The 18542-nt window shown below is 48.4% G+C and overlaps 2 protein-coding genes across 4 annotated transcripts in view; both read right to left on the bottom strand.

The window, feature by feature from the left end:
* LOC149330491 (NF-kappa-B inhibitor alpha-like) overlaps positions 1–18282 on the bottom strand; it is a 40075-nt gene extending 21793 nt beyond the window's left edge. For 2 of the 3 annotated variants that reach the window (XM_089561081.1, XM_089561083.1), the window contains exon 1: positions 18005–18282. The gene's annotated coding sequence lies outside the window, so the exon portion shown is untranslated. Of the gene's footprint in view, positions 1–8251; positions 8474–18004 lie in introns of those variants that run through there. The other variant, XM_089561082.1, reaches the window with a different exon arrangement.
* Positions 4–8245, bottom strand: LOC149330492 (uncharacterized). The gene has a single exon (XM_089561080.1). The coding sequence runs from the start codon at positions 3059–3061 to the stop codon at positions 758–760; it is 2304 nt and encodes a 767-aa protein (XP_089417206.1). The 5' UTR covers positions 3062–8245; the 3' UTR covers positions 4–757.
* Positions 18283–18542: the final 260 nt, after the last annotated feature.

Genomic DNA, 18542 nt, shown 5'->3' with positions numbered 1-18542 from the left:
CGTGGGGAGAAAGAAAAAAGAAAAGAAATTCAGACCACAGCAGTTGGCTTTCACTAGTAGTGATGAAGAACCCTGCATTGGATTTCACGCACGAGAAAGGGCGTTTAATTCACCAAGATGGGCTTACATAATGAGCTACGAGATTCTACGTAAATTTTTTAAATCCCCGACTTTAGGCCTACATGCATGCCACCAATGTTAGGACTTGAAGCAATTAAAATTAACTACACAAATTAAAAATTAATTTGCCCAAAACGCAAAACAATACATTGTGATATAAATGCCCTGATAACACCCACACACAGCTTCAACTTTAGACTACCAGAAGGTCTATTTACCTGCATACTTTCAAAACACCTTAGATTTTCTTCTCATGCACTGACTTTCTTTCCCCCCAAAGACTACAAACTGAAACGACCGCGTACTAAGCATCCAAAGTCATGATTTCATCCAAACGACATCCAGCATCAGTACAAATATCATTCTATAATAAGGATTGTCTGAACTTTCCAAAGGCAAGAAACCCGCTTTGAAACTACCAGGGTTCGTACAGGCTATGAAGGCACAAATTCAAGGGTTCTTAAGGACTTTCAAGGCCCCCAAAAGTTTCTTTCAAGGACTCATTTCAATACTCAATTTAGTACCCTTTATAGTAAAACAACTTTTTAAAACACGCTGCGACAAATTTATTGAACACTAAGAACACTTACAGGCTTGACTAGTTTAACACTAAACTAAGACAGATCGTAACAAGCGTTCATGAAAGCTCCTGACACTTTGTGATTATTTCTTGCTTGATGTTTAGAAGTTCTTCCGTCTTGCTTTTTGCCGTTTTCCTAAGGCAATTTGACTTCACAATGTGCACGACGTCGCCTGTCTCTTCTGCTTTCTCAGCCAAGTTGTCTGCTGAAGCTGTCAGATCAGCAACGGTTGCTTCAAGTCTTGCTTTCTTTCGCTTTAAGGTATCAATTTCTTCCTCAACGAGGCGCCTCTTTGACTCCTTTGCTTCTTCAAGTTGCTCCTTCTTCTGCACCTCCAGATATGCATGATAACGATGCCTTGCAGCTGAAACGGAGGTCTTCAACTCCTTTGTTATAGGAATGTTAAGGATGCCACCTGCCTTATCAACGGTGTCACATATAACGCGTTGTGAGACATATGACAGACTTTTCAGGTTTTCCACACAGACCTGCCGGTTGACACTAAATCCTCTTTCCACAGTTGCCTGGCCGTGGCTGAGCACAAGCAAAAGTTCGACTACTGTCCAGAGCTCAGCGTAGGATGAATTGAACTTTAGGAGTTCTAAGAAAAAAATGTCTAGCCTGTCAGAGCTCTTTTCAAACAATCGCAGCTTGTGCTTCTCCATCTGCAGCATTTCGGCGTACTCAGAGAGAACAGAGTCCCGTTGGTGATCGCTCAACCTTCTTGCAGCGATGAGGGCATTCAAAACATTCTTGAGTCCTGCTAGGCACTGGTCTGGCTTGGTGCACATTTGACGGGGATCCAATGAGGAAAGGCCTCTAACCAATGGGAATCTTAAAGGACTCTTCTCAAGAACCTTTTTACACACACTAACAAGGAACCGCTTGCATTCCATTTTAAATGCAAACGCGTCTTTTGCACTGACCTTGGAATTCTTCAAAATTTGTTCAGCTGCATAACCAATGTCCACTTTCTCAAGTGCTGTGTGATTGTTCACGTCTTCAATGTTGATTTTCAACAGGCCTGTAGTCCCGACTGATGCAGAGAGAACTGAACACTTCACAAACTTTGTGAGAAGCTTCCTGACAATTGTTTCGAGGTCCCTTGCCAGAAAAAACACAAGTGGTTGGTCTGCCTGATAGTCCGTCAGGAAAGGTTTCAGAATCAGTGCAATCCCAAGGGCAAAGTTCAGTTTTGCGGGGACTAGTGGGTCACTGGAGAAACTGAGCAAGTTTTGAAAGGAGGCACATTTCGGCTGGTTCACTTCTTTCTTTCTTGCAGACTCAATGTAAATTCTCACCCCAGGCCACAGTGCAAGGGCTCGCTCAATTACCGGAACATTTTCAACCCAGCGATGGGCGACGTACTTAAGGGGAAATGTAGCCTGACCAGTCACCGCTACGAAGTCTTCTCGCCTCGCTGGGGAATCTTCAAACAATGCACTTAGACTAGACAACAGAATGTCCACTCCCCACTTGCTGGCAGTTACACCCGCCCTGTATGCGTTGTGCACAACGTGCAGACCGCAAGTGCCTAAATCTAGGCATTGTACTTGATAGTTTTTTTGCAGGTGCTCCTGAAAGCTTCTGAAAAATTTCAAGTTGACATTCGGTCCGTCCATGGACACTTGTAGGATCTTAACAAGTGGTAATGGCTCCAGTGCCTTCAACAATTTATCCTCGATGTCATCCGCCGTCGCGTGGCCCATAAAAACGGATGTGAAGTACCTTGTTGTTATATTTCGAGATGCATCCCAGTACCTGACATGTATATCCATCTGCTTCTGATGGAGGTAATCATTTGCGGATTCATCAAACAGAACGACGTAATAGTCGCACTTATCTATCGCCCGATGAATGGATGATAGAAAGAATGGTCCAAGACCATGACACGCCAGGTACGCGCACTTTTTCTCTCCACATGTGAATACCTTCGCAACTTCACTGTCGGGAAACATTCTCTTGAACAGATCGCTTGTGTGGGCGGATGAGCTGTACGAGTAATGACACGTGACAACTTTCAAAGCCCACAATATTTCCGCTTCTGTCACTAAATCGTGAGCCTTGCTTGCGGCATTCAAATTCGAGGACTGCGGTTCGACCACACGAACGGATTCGCCACACTCGGGCGATGTCACGTAGTTCAACATGGAGTTACCTGCTGCGTTCTTCATGCTCGCGCTGTGTTTCAAACTCCTCTTGTGGCTCTTCAGCGCAGACTCTCCCATCGATGAGATGTCAAACACTTTTCCGCACGGTCTGCATCTAGCACGATGCGAACTCGTGGTGTCCGGCGCAACCCAGTCTTTGTACTCGTCATGGCTAAGCCACGATCGCTGGAAATTGCACTTCCCGGGCATGGCGCGCACACACAATTACGTCCACGTCAAGCGCGTGCCGCAATACACGTGCTCTGAATAATCCAACGGGAGGCGATTAACAAGCGGTATGAGGACGGCAACTATAAAAAGTGTGCGACCGCAGCGCACAAAAGAACACAACCCGACAATATGACAACATGGAGGACGAACGCCCGAACCAGACTGGATTTTCTTGGCTTGGATCGGGAGGCAACCCTCGCTTTCAATGTGGCCAGTTGATCAACGGGCAATCGCTGAACGGCACCAATGACTATCATCACGAAATTCAAGGGTTTTCCAGGCACCACTAAATATTTCAAGGTTTTCAAGGCCTTGAAAATCACATTTTCAAATTCCAGGGTTTTCAAGGTTTTCAAGGACCCGTGCGAACCCTGATTACTACCCACACAACAGATTGCACACACTTCTACCCTGACACTTGCAGACCATCGTCAACATTTGGCGCCCTTTTTTTTCATCCTCGCAGTTAACTTATACCAAACACATTCCCACGTCCCAGATAAGACAAAGCCTAGGCAAGAAAATGTCTCGTGCCTGGTTTGCGAGTGCACGACAGTGGAGCGAGCACCTGCAGAGTTTTGACACGAGTTGATGTCTCACGCTAGAAACGACCTGCACCTCATTCGTGGCAGGTGAGGGTAGCTGTGCGTGATGGGGCCACAGTACACAGATCGCCTGAAACCTCTACAGTACTACTACGGTTGGGTTTGCATTAACAAGGTTCCTCATCACAGCATCTAAAATATGGCACAGTTTTTTAAAACGATATGTAGAATACGTTTTCAGCAGCCAAACCAACTGACCTGTCCTGTGTGTTTCCTCTTCCTGTGTGCGTGTTCCTGTGCGCTTAAATTCATTTAAAAATAAACTGAGGTTGTTTGATGAGCGTTGAAATCTCAAGCTGCCGCACGAGTGCTTCGCATTTTACCTCCACTGAAGTGCGGATGAGGTACTGTGTTGCCAGAGCACATAACCCAAAACACACTATGCTAAAATTCTGCCATAATTTTTCAAAGGAATAAAGTGAACAAACCACACGAAGTCTTTTCCTCTTCCGGAAGTGGCATAAGTACCACTTTTGACCCTACCCCCTCATAACTCGCACAAGGTCAGAAAAACAAAATGAGTGGAAAAAGTACCCATCTCGACCAGGTCACAGCAGAGGTCAGTTCTGCACTCGTTTGAACAGTGTCAAATGTTTTTGAATAGACTCCAATTCTTATGTTTACTCTGTCTTCAGACGTGCTCACAATTCTGAAGATGCAGACTGTAGCCATCACAAGCAGCAGAAAGCACAACACATTTTCAGAGTACACACCATTATTACACAGGACTCGCTAAACCTTCATGCTACAGGACAGTGTGTTAAGTGATTTCAGGGACTAGTGCAACAGATGCAACCTCTGAAGAGTAGACATTAAAGCAACAAGCCTCCCGAAAAATAGACAGCACCCCACTGTCAACACCGACGTTGCCATTCCATGCTGCACATGCAGTTTTAAGATGCATACAGCGCAGTTCAACCTCTGGCCAAACCTTATGCACCCGAGTTTTTCAAGAAGGTGAAACCAGGCATCTCCGTTTTAACCAGGAAACTTTTTATCCAATACTGCCGCATAATCGCTTCGTTCAAAAATGATGAACCAGGCACACCACATCATACTGCATTATAGCACAGGAAGTAGGATCATTGCAAGTAGATGTTGTTCAAGACTTTGGAGGTAGTTCACGAAGAAGATTGAAGCACAATAAAAAATTGGCAGTGGCTTAGCTCAGCTATGCCAGGATATACGTAGCCAAAGCTACCTTGGTATCTCCGCTTGGTAAGACGTTCTTCCCTGCGCTCAGGCGTCTCCGCCGCTCATTCACACATGGCGCTGGCGGATGTAGTAGGACCGGCGCGGCTCCTCTCTGGTTTCGCGCATGCGCACTAGCGGCCTCCCGGGCTCGCGGCGAAATGCTCGACTGGGTAGCGTAGTGTAGCTCTCTCTACAAAAGACTACGCAAGAATCATGTCATAGTGGCATGTTGTAAGCCGACCTAGATGCGGCTTTCACCGCCCCTAGGGCAGAAAGCAATAACACCCATAGAGGAAGCAGGAAAAAGGCCACATAATGTTCGCCGATGATACGCTAACATGAGCCCGGCACACCCTTCTCAGAACTGCTAGCAATATCAATGGCGACAAACAGCGAAGAAAAAGATTGTGCGGAATACTAAAGGGAAATTCCTGGAATCCAACGGGAATGAGGTTGCTGCATTATTTTTACTCTCTCAACAGTTGCCACACGGCTTTCCTGCGAACTTCGCAGACATTCAGCACGCTGAGAGCTCCCGTCATGAAGTCTCGGGAAATGGTAAACTGCGCGAGCAATTGACAGAAAATAAATGTATTTCAGCATGACGCCGGGACAACACCGTACAAGAGGGCAGTGTGTTATAATAAACCTTGCAAAATTATGTCGTATAACTTTATGCTCGGCAAGGATAAGACACTGTGCTACCAGGAGAAAAAAAAGAGGCGAACTCAACACGATCTCAAAGTATGTTATTCTCCAGCCGAGCTGAACCTAGTTCTCGCCATCAGAACAGTTCAAAACGATTCAGCACGATTAAAAACGATTCAGCACAATGAAAATCCTTTGGCGCAATTCAAAATGGTTCCATGGCTCGAGGCTGCAGCCCGCCCCAATTACAAAAGTAGCCAGGATGTCGCGCTCGGGCAGAAAAAAACAAAATCAAAAAGAAGTGGCAACGAATTAACAATCGTACCACCCTCCAACCCAACCGACCTTTCTCTGTGCCACTCGAAAGTCTTTGACCTCCACATTAAAGTGCTGCCAGGCAAGATAAAGGGAGCAGAGGCAACGCACCGGCAGACAGGTGAAAAAAAAGCACGCGGATAAACAACCCTCTTCACCTGGGGATTCCCCCTCTTCCTGTCAGCTGCTGCTGCTGCTGCCAATGAGGTAAGCGAGAAACAAGTTGGCCTGGCCAAACCTTGTTTTGTGCGTTTCCGAGCTGGCAGCTTGGAGGAGGCAGCTACTGCTGCTGCTTGGCACTACGTGATTGTGGGTTTTTTCTGAACATTCCAGCACCTGCCAGGGGTAAGAGAGCGCTAAGGCGGCCGATACGAGGACCGGGCTGACCTCGGGCACGGGACAATTAAATGCAGGGTGAAGAGGAGAGGAGGGCGAGAGTATGAAGGTCACAGGGAGATACGACGGAAGAGGGGGGTGAGGGGTATGAAAGATCTGAGCTGGAGATAGGGCGCCCGATGGCCACTTAGCTCTGACACTGCTCTCATTCCAGGGGCAAAACAACACGACGGTCGAGCGAGGAGCAAAACTAGATCCACGCAACGGACTACTGGAAACGAGTCTTCGAACCGAACGAGATCAAAAAATTAAGAGAGACTAAAGAAACTGCGAAGGCAACTTGAATATGCGAATTATCATGCAGGAGACAAGTCTGAATACTCGTGTGTTTTCCCTCCGCTATCAGCAGTGAAGGTACTAGCTGCCTCTTTGAACAGCGCCCTGCCTGGTCATGGCAACGCCCTCGACTGAAAATGAAGACCTGAGCAACATTTTAATTAAATCAAGAAACACCGACAGCCACGGGATGCACGCAGCTTGTGTGGAATTGCATCACTCACATGCTCTCCACGGAAATGTTAAGGTTGGTTGGTTTATGGGGTTTAACGTCCCAAAGCGACTAAGGCTAGGAGAGACGCCGTAGTGGAGGGCTCCGGAAATTTCGACCACCTGGGGTTCTTTAACGTGCACTGACATCGCACAGTACACGGGCCTCGAATTTCTCCTCCAAAGAAATTCAGCCGCCGCGGCCGGGATCGAACCCGCGTCTTTCGGGCCAGCAGCCGAGCACCATAGCCACTGAGCCACCGAGGCGGCCGGAAATGTTAAGGTGACTTAGAGAGCCGAAAAGAAAAGGCAAACCAGGGGAAGTGGTTAGTATACCTATCATGTCCAGTTTTCGCCTTGAAACACCGCTAGTGTCAAAGGATTGTAATTCTAACTGCAGTGCATTTCTTGTTTGTATCAGTAGCCTGTTTGGATAATCAGCTCTCCTTCATGGGTCCCCGTTACAACAAGCTAACGTTTGCGCAGCAACGTAGCTGCTTGGATAATGCGGGTACTGCGTAAACAAGCTGTTTCCAGCCTACAGGTGACATGCCAAAAGCTGCTCAAGTATGCCCGAAGGAGAGAACACAATGCTCCTTGCCTTCAACACGCACCTGCTGCCCCTTGAGCAGAAGTGCAGCGGTGCATTGCTCACCCTTGTTCTCTTGCCTATACACGTGCCTACTCAAGAACACTGCCCACGCTTCCGGAACAACGACAGACCCATCCACTACCATGGGTGCACAATTTCAATTCAACCAACTCTCACGATATCCTGCAACTGCACGAGTTGTTAGCAATGGGCTCGGAAAAACTGACAAAAAACGTTACTTCTTCCACAAGCATTTGCACTGAAAATAATGCGACAACACAGCCAAACTCCAATACGCGAACGACACATGCAGATTCACCGCACCAAAAATATATCTCAACCCTTAGCCTCAACCTCGCATGAAGCAGATTTTTACCGCATCAAAATACCCCGAGGCAGAGCATTCAGTGCACTATGTTTTTACTTTCGTGCAGCCGTTAGCAAGAAACCAGATAAGGATGCGTGATGCCTTTGTATTTACCACAATTTTCAAAGTACGAAGAGGCTGCATGAGCAATCAAACGTGTTCAGTGTAGCTTATCAGAACTGCTGCCATGACTCAAAACCGTTTGCACTTTGAAACAAATGACAGTGAAACTCACTGAAAATGGACATTATAGCAGCACAGCAAAGAAAAAAGTCCTCTATAAAGTTTACCGAAATTCAAGACTTAGCTCTATGCCAGCTGGCCACAAACAAAGCAATGTTTGCATATTTCCATGTAGTTCAAAGAACACATGAATTTCGCAATCACCAGAACTTTAAAATACATACTACGCAGCCAAGACCGTCGACACCTAAATTACTCGTTACCAAAGCGGCTGGAAGTAACAGTAGTAGAAATTCAGTTTCTTAAAAAGCGGCAAAACAAGAAGTACAGCTCTGAAGCCAGCCCGCTTAAAACGGCAGATTTGGTGCCCCTTTTCTACAGACCTTTAGGCTAGCGAAGGGTTCTTGATACTTCTTGGCTCCCCCGAACAACGCGATGAACTGGCACGACAACTACACGGACGATTGACATTCATTCTGCAATGGCGAATGTTAACACTTCCACTTCAAACAAGGAATTCCCGACCCCGCTGGTATTTGTTTTCCCCCCTATCGTTCTGTTTCGCAGAAATATCCGCTCTCCCGCAGGGCTCGTTCCACGGGGCTAGGCCACGCGTCCACCGGATGACGACATACGACACACAATAGATCGGCCGGGACAGGTGGGGGGGGGGGGGGGGGGGGGGGGGGGGTTCGTGCAAACAAGGATACCCCAAGTGTCGCTCACCACACTACAACGCCCCCGCACGTCGCAACACCGGCGTGGATTAACCCATAACGGGTCGATTCCGAAGGGAGTGGGGGGATACTGCCGCCGCTGTCGTACAACGATAAGCGCGCGCAGCAGCAGGTGCGGAGGCGCCGGAATACCCCAGACGTCAACATAGCGACGGCATTACGTGATCGTCCCAGTCCTGCGCGGGCGCGCGCGCGCTCGAAGACCTCCGGCCGCCGTCTTTCTCCATACGCTCTGCTCCCGCGGCCGTCAAGGCCAAATGGTGGTGCGGTCGATTTGGCCCCGCTTGAGTCAATGGTACATATAGACACAACGTCGCGGCATGCGAATGCGGGCTTAGCCAACGTTCGGCTTAGCCAAGCAAGGCGACTACACCCTAAGCGAGCAGTAGCAGACGACGACGAACGAACAACCAACGGCGCGTTCGTCGCCTGTCAACGTCTCTCAAATGACGAGAGCGCTTTAGAACGACTCCAGCTGCCGAGGTCGAGCGGTTCACGATCGGGCCATGTAGGCGTCGGCCACAAGATGCCCTGCGCCGTTTTTATTTCCTCTTTTTTCTCCTAACATGGAGATTCAGAAGTGGCACAAAAGGTGCAGAAGACGTCATGATGGATGCAGGCGACGCAGAAACAGTAGCTGACGAATCCATCCAAAGTCACCAGAGCTGTTTATTTCACTCCAGACCGGTGCACAACAGATAGACGATGAATACAAATTTTTCGCTCTTTACAAATTATCACGTAACCTGTGCAGACCGAAGAAAAACTCGACTGCCCCCCACATTGCAAGGCGCAAGAGATCTCAGGCGGAGATTCCGTCTGCCAGCTTCCAAATGTTTCGCTGAGGATGTGACCAGATCTTGAACCACTCACACCACACGGTTTAAGATAAGTTTTGGACGAAGGCACCCCAGTCAGCGTCATAAACGTCGTATACATCATACAGGTCAACATTTATAGAGATACTACGTATACGTATATCTAAGTGCATCTATTATCGTTGATACAGGTTGCAAGCGACGTCACACAAACTGCAGACACTTTTTTTTTTTCACACAGAAAGCAGACGACGCGCAAAACAACGCTTCAAGGTCAATCAATGAATAAAATGGAGCGAATGAAGCAACGACACATAGGACGTCGAGGACACAAGCTACAGAAATGGAGACAGACGCCGTGGCCACGAAAGGAAACAGGCGACGCTACGTAAATCTCGGTGGCAAAGCCGGCAGTCCATCACGGTGATGACGCACTTTCAGGCACTTCCCGACGGCCGTGCATGCGATTATGCCAGGTGCTTACGCAAACAGGCAGTGATCACTAATGTGACAGTACATGACAGGCCAACGCGACGCCCATCAACCACACAACCCGCTCCACGATAGAGAGATCCTATCAGTTTACCGAGATTAACAGCCCAGCACAGCGAATGAAACCGCCAACTCCGCGGAAAGCAGACGAGAAGAGAATAACCGCCTGACGAAGCCAAATGAATCCAAACAATGGCCAAGAAAAGCAACCGCAACGCTTGCCCGAAAAGCCAAACAACCGCATACCGGGTAGTTCGAGAAATGGCTAAAAATAGCACAAGAACGCGACACACAGTCCTCGGTCGCCGAGTTTCACACAGAACCCTCTCCAAAGAGAGAATTTTGCTTCCTCCAAACCGGGAGCGTTTGTTTTCGTCGAGTTGGCTGGTACGCCGCAATCGTCACGTAGGGGTCTGCACGCTGGCAAACGGCACTCGCCCGGACCCAACCAACGCCAGCAACGGAAGATGATAAAAAAGAAGCGTCCGGCGCGAAAATTATCCCAAGTGACGCAGGGCCTTGCTAGGCGACCTCTTTTTTTCCGCTTCCCAGCGACCGCTGCAAGAAGGGCTCGTGTTTGAAAACAGTGAAACGACGCCGCATGCCAAACTGGCAGGCGCCCTGCACCCAACAAGGAATGCCAAGGAACTCGCGAGAATTTTCGATAAACCTTATCGACGCGGCGACGACCCAAGTACGATCAGTTTAACGCAAAACTAGCAGGGGCATCTGCTACAGCGCGCCGAGCTTGGGGGTTGGTTAACCGTACGCCTCTGGCGTGGAGAACAGGGTTTTTGCAAACGACATCCGCTTTCGCACGCATTCCGAGCACGCTCAAACGATCTCCTCAACTATTACGTCGCGGTTTCCGAGAACAGCAGGGCGAATTATGCAGTCCGCTTTGGCAGTCGTCTTTACACGAGAGCCGGCGTAGTACGTGAACTGCATCACCTCTTCAGACACCACAGCGAATGGGCCACGAACCCAAGGTAGCCGATCTCTTTCCCCCTCCTCCTCCTCGCCTTTGACGTCGATGTTTTCGTACTGACACCCCACGCAACGTCCACCTCTAAGCAAACCCTGCGCGAGTGACTGCTGAAACCCTCGGTACATGCTAAACCATGCTAATGAACGGCCCTCGTGCGTAATGCCGTCACTGCCGTCGTTGAAGGTAAATATCGGGCTCCTTTCGACACTGCCTAGATGAAGACTCATTTATCATACCTCCTCCTTTGTTGCAACAAATAGTTTTGTAGTGTGAGCTCATTTGTCACAGTCTCGCCGTTTCGCGTGTTCTTTTGCTCGACCATACTGCGCATGCGCGAGGAGCAAGTGACGTCACTACTCACAGCTGGCCAGCCTCGACGCGCGCGCTCGCCGCTGTGGGCTACTGCGCATGCGCGAGAAGATTGCGTCGCGTATAAAAATGTAGAGGGGTACACAGCTTCTGTGCCGTGTTCCACGGAAGAAATCCGCCAAGGCAATGAACACAATGAACGCCGAATTTCCGGCACAACCTTGTCAATGCCTGCAGCTCGCATCTCTCGATGACCCCACCTACCTATAAGCACAATTCAGGGGTCCACTGACCCAGGGAGCTATTATGCGCACTTCCTTTCTTTAAAATGATCCGAGTGTAAAACGTTGGCTTTCTCCAATGAACACAACGAACACCAACAGCCTATGGCTTCATCAAGGAAGAGAACAAGAGAACCATAAAAAATAAATAAATGCTTCACAACTGATACTACACATTGTCTCGTCTTTTAATCATAGTTATACGTACCCGAATTTCAAGGTTTAACAGGGGGGGAACCAAGCTAATAACAACAAGCTTAATCAAGATATACCAATACCTCACGCTGCTACGTATATCCTGGCATAGCAGAGCTAAGCCACTGCAAATTTTTTCGAAATAATGAGCCATGCTTTAAAACAGCAGAACACGAGTGGGAAGTATGGCACAAGGTAGAGTTTTGCGTAATGCACAAAAGCTTAGCCAATAATGTTTTGTGATGTCATTTCTGCATGTGTTGAGCATCTATACGAAAACAATGGATGATAATTCATAAGGTGGCTGAAATGCAGAAAAAAAAGGCACAACATTTTCTTGCTCAGCAAGGGAGCAGAAAGTGAGTATCGCTCAACAGGTAATGATTGCGATGTTGCAAACACAAGGTTGCCTGCAGAAGCTACAACCAAGGTTAAGAAAGAAAATTAAAACCTGTCACCACAACAATAAATCGCTGCACAGTTGCTACATTTAAACTGAATGATCAGGTGAGATGAGATCCTAAAGATTGATGCCGTATTTAACCATCATTCCTACGGCTGAAAGACAAATTACAATTGTGAAGCGCATGCTACGAAGTCTATTTAAGGACCTTTCTTTTTTGCTTCTAGCACTACATTGCATCAATTTATGTTATGCAATAGCTTCACAAGAAACACTGGCGCCGTCACAATATGCAAATGATTCTTAATTTTGGCCACACCGTAGCCCCGTTGGCAAGAGGGCTACGACTACAGAGCTCCTTGACCATACCGAAACTAGTTGATGGTATTAATGGTGCAATGGTAGCTTGGTCAGAAAGCAACACTGCTAACATGTTTTCAGATTGTATGAGAGTGCAAAGGGGGTTCCAAGGCCAATTTTTCCCAATAATTTCGCCACAGAGAAGCTGTGCATCAGGCCAGGGTAAACTTGCACCCACTGGCAAGCCAGAGGGTACCAGCGATCCCCACACTCCCCACATGTGAGGCCGATACCCAAACTCAGCGACAGCTACAGTACTCAAACCTAAGTTTTAAACCTCCCCATAAGGCACATGGGTCAAAATCCGAGAATGATTTACACACAACTCCACTAGCTGATTGTCTTGTCCCTTGCAGCACCTAGATGAACAGTCCAAATTTACTTGAAACATCATTCCCTTCGGTTTGCTTTAGGTCTGGTTTATTGGGGTTTAACGTCCCAAAGCAACTCAGGCTATGAGAGACGCTGTAGTGAAGGGCTCTGGAAATTTCGACCACAGCTTAACGTGCACTGACACTGCACAGCACTGGCCTCTAAAATTTTGCCTTCATCGAAATTCCGCGGCGGCGGCCGGGATGAAACCCGTGTCTTTCGGCTCAGCAGCCAAGCACCATAACCACAGAGCCACCGCGGTGGGGTAACAACGTCCCCTTCGAGAAAGAAAAGCAGTCAGGTGCCACCAATAGCAGACAGCCCATGCTGCCCGGTTACCCGTACTTGAGATAACCTAAATTAAATTTCATAAATGTCAGCTTCACCTCGATGCTGTATGTTCTACATATGATAGGTTCTACAAATGAATTTTTTTTTAAACGAATATTATAGCTGTAATTAGTGTTATATGTAGCAGAATACGTTCCACTGGTTCTCATGGCATTATGTGCATCTGTGAAGCAGTAACATGCAAGTTTAGTACATTGCCCTCATTTTACCAATGGCCAGAGGCAATGACCAGGGCAACATGCAAAGCTAACCTGGCCAATTACGAAAGGGGTACACTGAACTCCTAGTGGCAGCTGTTGCCTTGCCTGTAGAAATCAAAATACTGCCTTTCTCAAAACTGCAATTAGTTTCCTTCGTCTCAACTGGTCACCAAGCTTGTTGGCCTTTCTTTTGCCTTTTGTTCAATTGTGCAGAACATGCATCACAGAATGGGAGTAAAAAGGGGATAAACTCCACTAGCAAACTCCATTTTATAAGAGTGTGCACAAGAGAGCTGCTGCCTCCCTTTTTACTCCTATCTGTTTAGAGTGTAGGGGGTACAACACAAATATTTTATCGTTTTATCCAATGACAGTCATTTCGTTTTATTACCTCAAAGGCACCTTTTGGGGTATTACAAAAGGGGTGGGTTACATATCATGGGTGAGATTACAATTTTTGAATGTGAGGAGAAACACTCGTCACAAATGTTGACGGGAAGGTGATGGCAGCAATGAAGTGGCGAAGGCCGTTCCAGATGATAGCTATTTGGGGAAAAAATGAACCAGCAAACGTAGCGGTGCTAGTGAGCGGTCGAGCAACATAAAATGGATGCACAGTGCAGTGGGATGTGCGTGAAGGTGGTGCTAGGAATGGGTGATGATTAAGCAAACTGTGATATATCTTATGGAACAGGCAAAGGCTAGCTACATGACGACGAGTGCTTAGGTTCAAACAAAAGTTTGGACTGCAGTTTTAATGCTGTTACTGAAAGAGTGTAATCGGAGTGAATGAATGAGTCGTACATTCCTCGGAACTTCAAGGGCGAACCTTGTTATCAAAATACAGTAATAGCTGATCGAAACAGATCAGACGGCGGGGAAATTAGAGACAAAAACAATGATAATCGCTAGCGCTGCTAACGAACGAAAGGGAATTAATTTTTGGACGGGGGTAGTTGAGGATATCTGTGATGGGACTGATTGTAGACTCATCTGCACTGTGTATGTTCAGCAATGCTTTATGAATAAAATTCAATTGTCAGTTCAGTGCACCGTCTGTGTGTCACCTTTCTGTCTCTCTTCCAGCGCTGGTTTGAATAATGCCTGTCCAACTAGCCTAACAAGCCACTTTGTTAAACTGGTACCTCGTTTTTTACTTTAAACAGCATGAAGCATGACAAAACCGATGATGCAAACCTTTCTTAGTATGCACTGCACTTAAAATATATGGACCCGAGAAGCACTGCCCAGTGGTGCCTAGCTACATTTCCGAGGTGCCGAGACTTGAAATCAGCAAGAGGAGTACCCCAAAACGCCCTTTTCTGTTCAACTTCGAACAGGCTTTTACGAAACTCTTCCGATGCTTGGGGAATGAACAAGTAATTTCGGCGTTCGTTACAGCAACTCAGAGTCAAAATCCGATAGGTGCCGTCCAGCGCGGTGTCCCTCACAGACGACTGCATTGCCGCGGCGCACGAATCCACAAACCATACACGCAATTTCCTGCTTGACTCACACGGCTAGCTGTGCCTGCAAACTGCAGTGCCCAAGCCCTCATCAACAAACAAAAAACGTAACCTCGCTAAGAATCCTCGTTCTACGGACGCGCGCGCCCACACCGGATGATGACCAAACAGCACGCGCGCCTTGCTCACACGACCGCAAAGCAGAACCCCTGACGCGAAGATGACGAATTAAAGATAAAAAAGCAAGAGCTTGGCTAAGTCGGCGAGTCAGGCCAAGGGAGAAGAGAGATACGCCACGAATTCACCGCCGCAGCACGCCCATTCGGCCCGGGAAACCCCGAAGGAGAGCCGCTGCTACTCTCACGCGTGTGGCGGACGCCATCTTGAAAACGAAATAAAAGTTTCGTCTGCTACCCTACTCGCGTGCCGGAGCAGACGACACAGGTCAGAATCGGAGACACATCAGGCGGGCGGGGTAGCATCGAAAGAACATTTAAGAAAAAAGACTAAATATTCTCGAACCTCCTCGACCAGTCTTTCACCAGTGAGCCAGCCCGAGAAAGAAAGAAAGCGCCAGGAAAGAAGACGGCGGGCCCAGGAAGGCAGTACGACGACACGAATCGTTCTCGGGGTATTTCCCGAACCGCCGAACGCTCTAGCTGGTCGCATCCAGCAGCCACGGAGTAACGAGAAAGAAAATAAAAACCGAAAAAGCAGCAGGAAGTCTGCGCGCCTCGTTCAGCGGCGGTGGCTGCCAGGAAAGGGGCGACGTAACGTTCGCAGCAGGACGTCGAACAAACGTTCCTGCTTCGGCTTAGTAACTAGCCAGGCAAAGTTCTACCCCCCTGAGGGGAGTCAGGAAAATGGAGTAACGGCGCGGCCAGAAGAAGAGATGAGCCGGACCTTTTTGCGCAATCCCACCGGGGGGAGAAAAATGCACTACTCTCCTTTGGCAGAGGAGTTGCTGAGCCTTCCTTCGATTGAGCGCGCTGGTTTCTTTAGCTCGCAGCTATATGACGCAAGAGCAAAGCTCGCTTTTTCTGCTTCCAGGCATTGAAGAACAGCGACCCCTTCGAGGATTCGGTAGAAGACGTCCAGCGGGATTAAAAAGTACAGTTGGGCCGATTGGTTTCTACACGTTCCTCCTACAAGGGTGCCAAATGATTACCAGGACGAAGTGAACAATCTCGTGTGTCTGTTATCTCTTTTGTACTGTAACCCTTTAGGTGCTCCTGTATGAAGAACCCAGTGGAGACACTACCTCAGCTCATTTTGAGTCCTGCGTAAATTAAGCAACATGAATGCACAATCTTGGGGCTGTATTCTTTCTATTCTTGATCGCCTTTCGCTTCCTTAGCGTTAAATGTACTTCAGATGCCAAAGCTAGCGAGTAGCGTTGTTTTCTAAGTAACAACTCTGATGTCACAAGCTAGCTGCCAATTGATTAGCAGCTAAAGAGACCATTGATCTCGAGACATGTGAAGCCAAATAATCCTGATCTCGTACTGTCTTCTAGACGTAACATCGCCATTAGTAACAACGAGGATGGGAGAGAGTGTGGAAGCCATGCGACTATGATGTGAAGAGTTTGGTACCCAGAGGACATTCACGCCTTTTACTAGTTTACATACCCCAGTCTGGAGCTGGAATAATACCCACCAGGACTTGAGTGCTGTGTAGCTACTATACCTTTAATATCACCATATATGTATGCTCAGCCCGTTTTTACAACTCATAGCACTAACAAGAGCACATGTATGTAACACCGTTGCAACTATCCAAAGACCCGTAGCCATAAAATGTATTCTCTAGTGACCGCCACTAATTGCACCATAATAAAGGGTGTATTTCATTTTCACTGGACGACCATAGTAGAGTGAACGAACTAGAACGTTAAGTCTAGAATGCCAAGTCTACAGTATCGTGGCTGTAGAATACTACACACTTTTCTTGAAGTCTATAACAGCGGCAAGCCGTTTATTGGAGCACCTGCTACCGAACTATTTCGTACAATGTGAAACAAAACACTACTTCTACACTGCACGATTGCATAGGATTCCAGTACGCTGGCGAATGTGTGTGCACTTCGCATTTGATAGCCCACAATCTACACGGAAGAATTGTGTGCATTTACTGTGTGCTCACTGACATTTCTCACCGGAGTGGCATAATCTGCAGCTCTTGGAAGATAGTGCACGAACTATGATTAGCTGCGGAGCAGATCTGGCCGAAACTAACTGACGTCGCAAACGGCAAAATGCCAAGTGCGCTCAAAAATGGGCACATGACTGGCGACGCTTAGCAGATGCTGCTCGACAGGCCTTTTTAACATGCAAGAGAGCTAACACCGCGTAAAAAAAATATTTCGCAACCCCCCGCGATGGGGGTTGTATACCAAATAAAAATCGAAGGCAGCCAAGTCAATCGGAGAGGTAAGTAGCAGCTAGTACCGAAATGCAAAATTAGCCAAAATGATTAATAAGAACAAACTCCGCCGGATTCGGCCTCGGGCAGAAAAAATCATTCCGAAATTTCATTAGCAAAACGGGCTGAAGTCAAGATTGTAAAGAAGGAGGAGAAACGAAGATGAAACGATGAACGCAATGCCAGCTTCACAGACGAAATCCAACCGTACGATGTGGAAGAAAAAAAGTCTGGGCGATGCCCTAGGGCGTCTGGCCGTCTACCAGACTTGCAGGTGCAATCGATCAGAGGCTGGCCCGTAGACGACGGCAAAAATAGGAGCAAAGAAAAAAAAAACGAATCAAAAGGGGTCGATCGCGGGTGCAGGAGAGACACTTCGACGACCGTGCGAGCCGGACGGGGTTGGTTGCCGACTCCGGAAAAGGGTGGTACCGACACGACCGCCGCATCAACTACACAATCACTACCATTCGAGTATGATTGGCGTTCCTTCCTGCCACCACCCCACACCGCCACGCAGATAGCGTAACAAAAAGGTTACCGGACGGGTCAGTGGCTGGTTCTCGACCGGCCGACGGGTTCGAAGCCCTCCGACAGGGCCCCACAACGTGTCGCTCGCTCGCGGGAGCAAAGCAAACAAGGAGACGACACAGACGGAGGGGTTGGGGACCCAGATTAGAGAGACCAACTTAGGCCTAGCGCCGAACTGGGCCATGCACGAACACGACACCGCCGCTCACCTCGTGGGTATCCGTACGTGCTACCGCCGGTCCAATACTCCCAGTGTCTCTCGATGACTTCACCGGGGATCGCGCGCTTTGGGCACGAATTCCTGTTTTCTTATCTTGCGTTCTTCCTTTCACTGCGCTAGGTTAGAAGCGGCAAGCAGAGCCGTCCATACCCGCCATCGGCTCGGCGCGGCTCTCGCAAACTGAAGCTCGGCATAGTCGGCGACCCGCAAGGCCTGAATGGGGAAACCCCACTCGAGGCGAAGGCAGCGACTGGAAAGGAACCAGCGACGGCAGACGGCCCCCGCTCCGGCCAATGGAAGCGACGCTAGCGACGCCCCAACCAATGAGAGGCCGTCGGTGGTGTCACGTGGCGTTTAAACAACCGGAAGTGTCCGTGCTCTCTACATGGATGAGCGACCTCGCCGGCTTCTTTCCTGCTGCGGCCGCCCGCTGTGCCCTGCCTGATTGTGGTGGTGCGTACAGCAGCGCGCCCACCCCAACACACGGAGGGGGCGAAGAACCTGCTGCCCGTGCCTCCACTACGGTT

Source organism: Amblyomma mixtum, chromosome 9, assembly GCF_055824585.1.
Source record: "Amblyomma mixtum isolate Tamu chromosome 9, ASM5582458v1, whole genome shotgun sequence".
NCBI classification, from domain to species: Eukaryota; Metazoa; Arthropoda; class Arachnida; order Ixodida; family Ixodidae; genus Amblyomma; species Amblyomma mixtum.
Note: the sequence above shows the minus strand (reverse complement) of the source record. Positions and strands in the feature narration are given on the sequence as shown.

Excerpts from the sequence above, each read along its gene's own strand:
- LOC149330492 (XM_089561080.1), bottom strand. The coding sequence starts at position 3,061 with ATGCCCGGGAAGTGCAATTTCCAGCGATCGTGGCTTAGCCATGACGAG.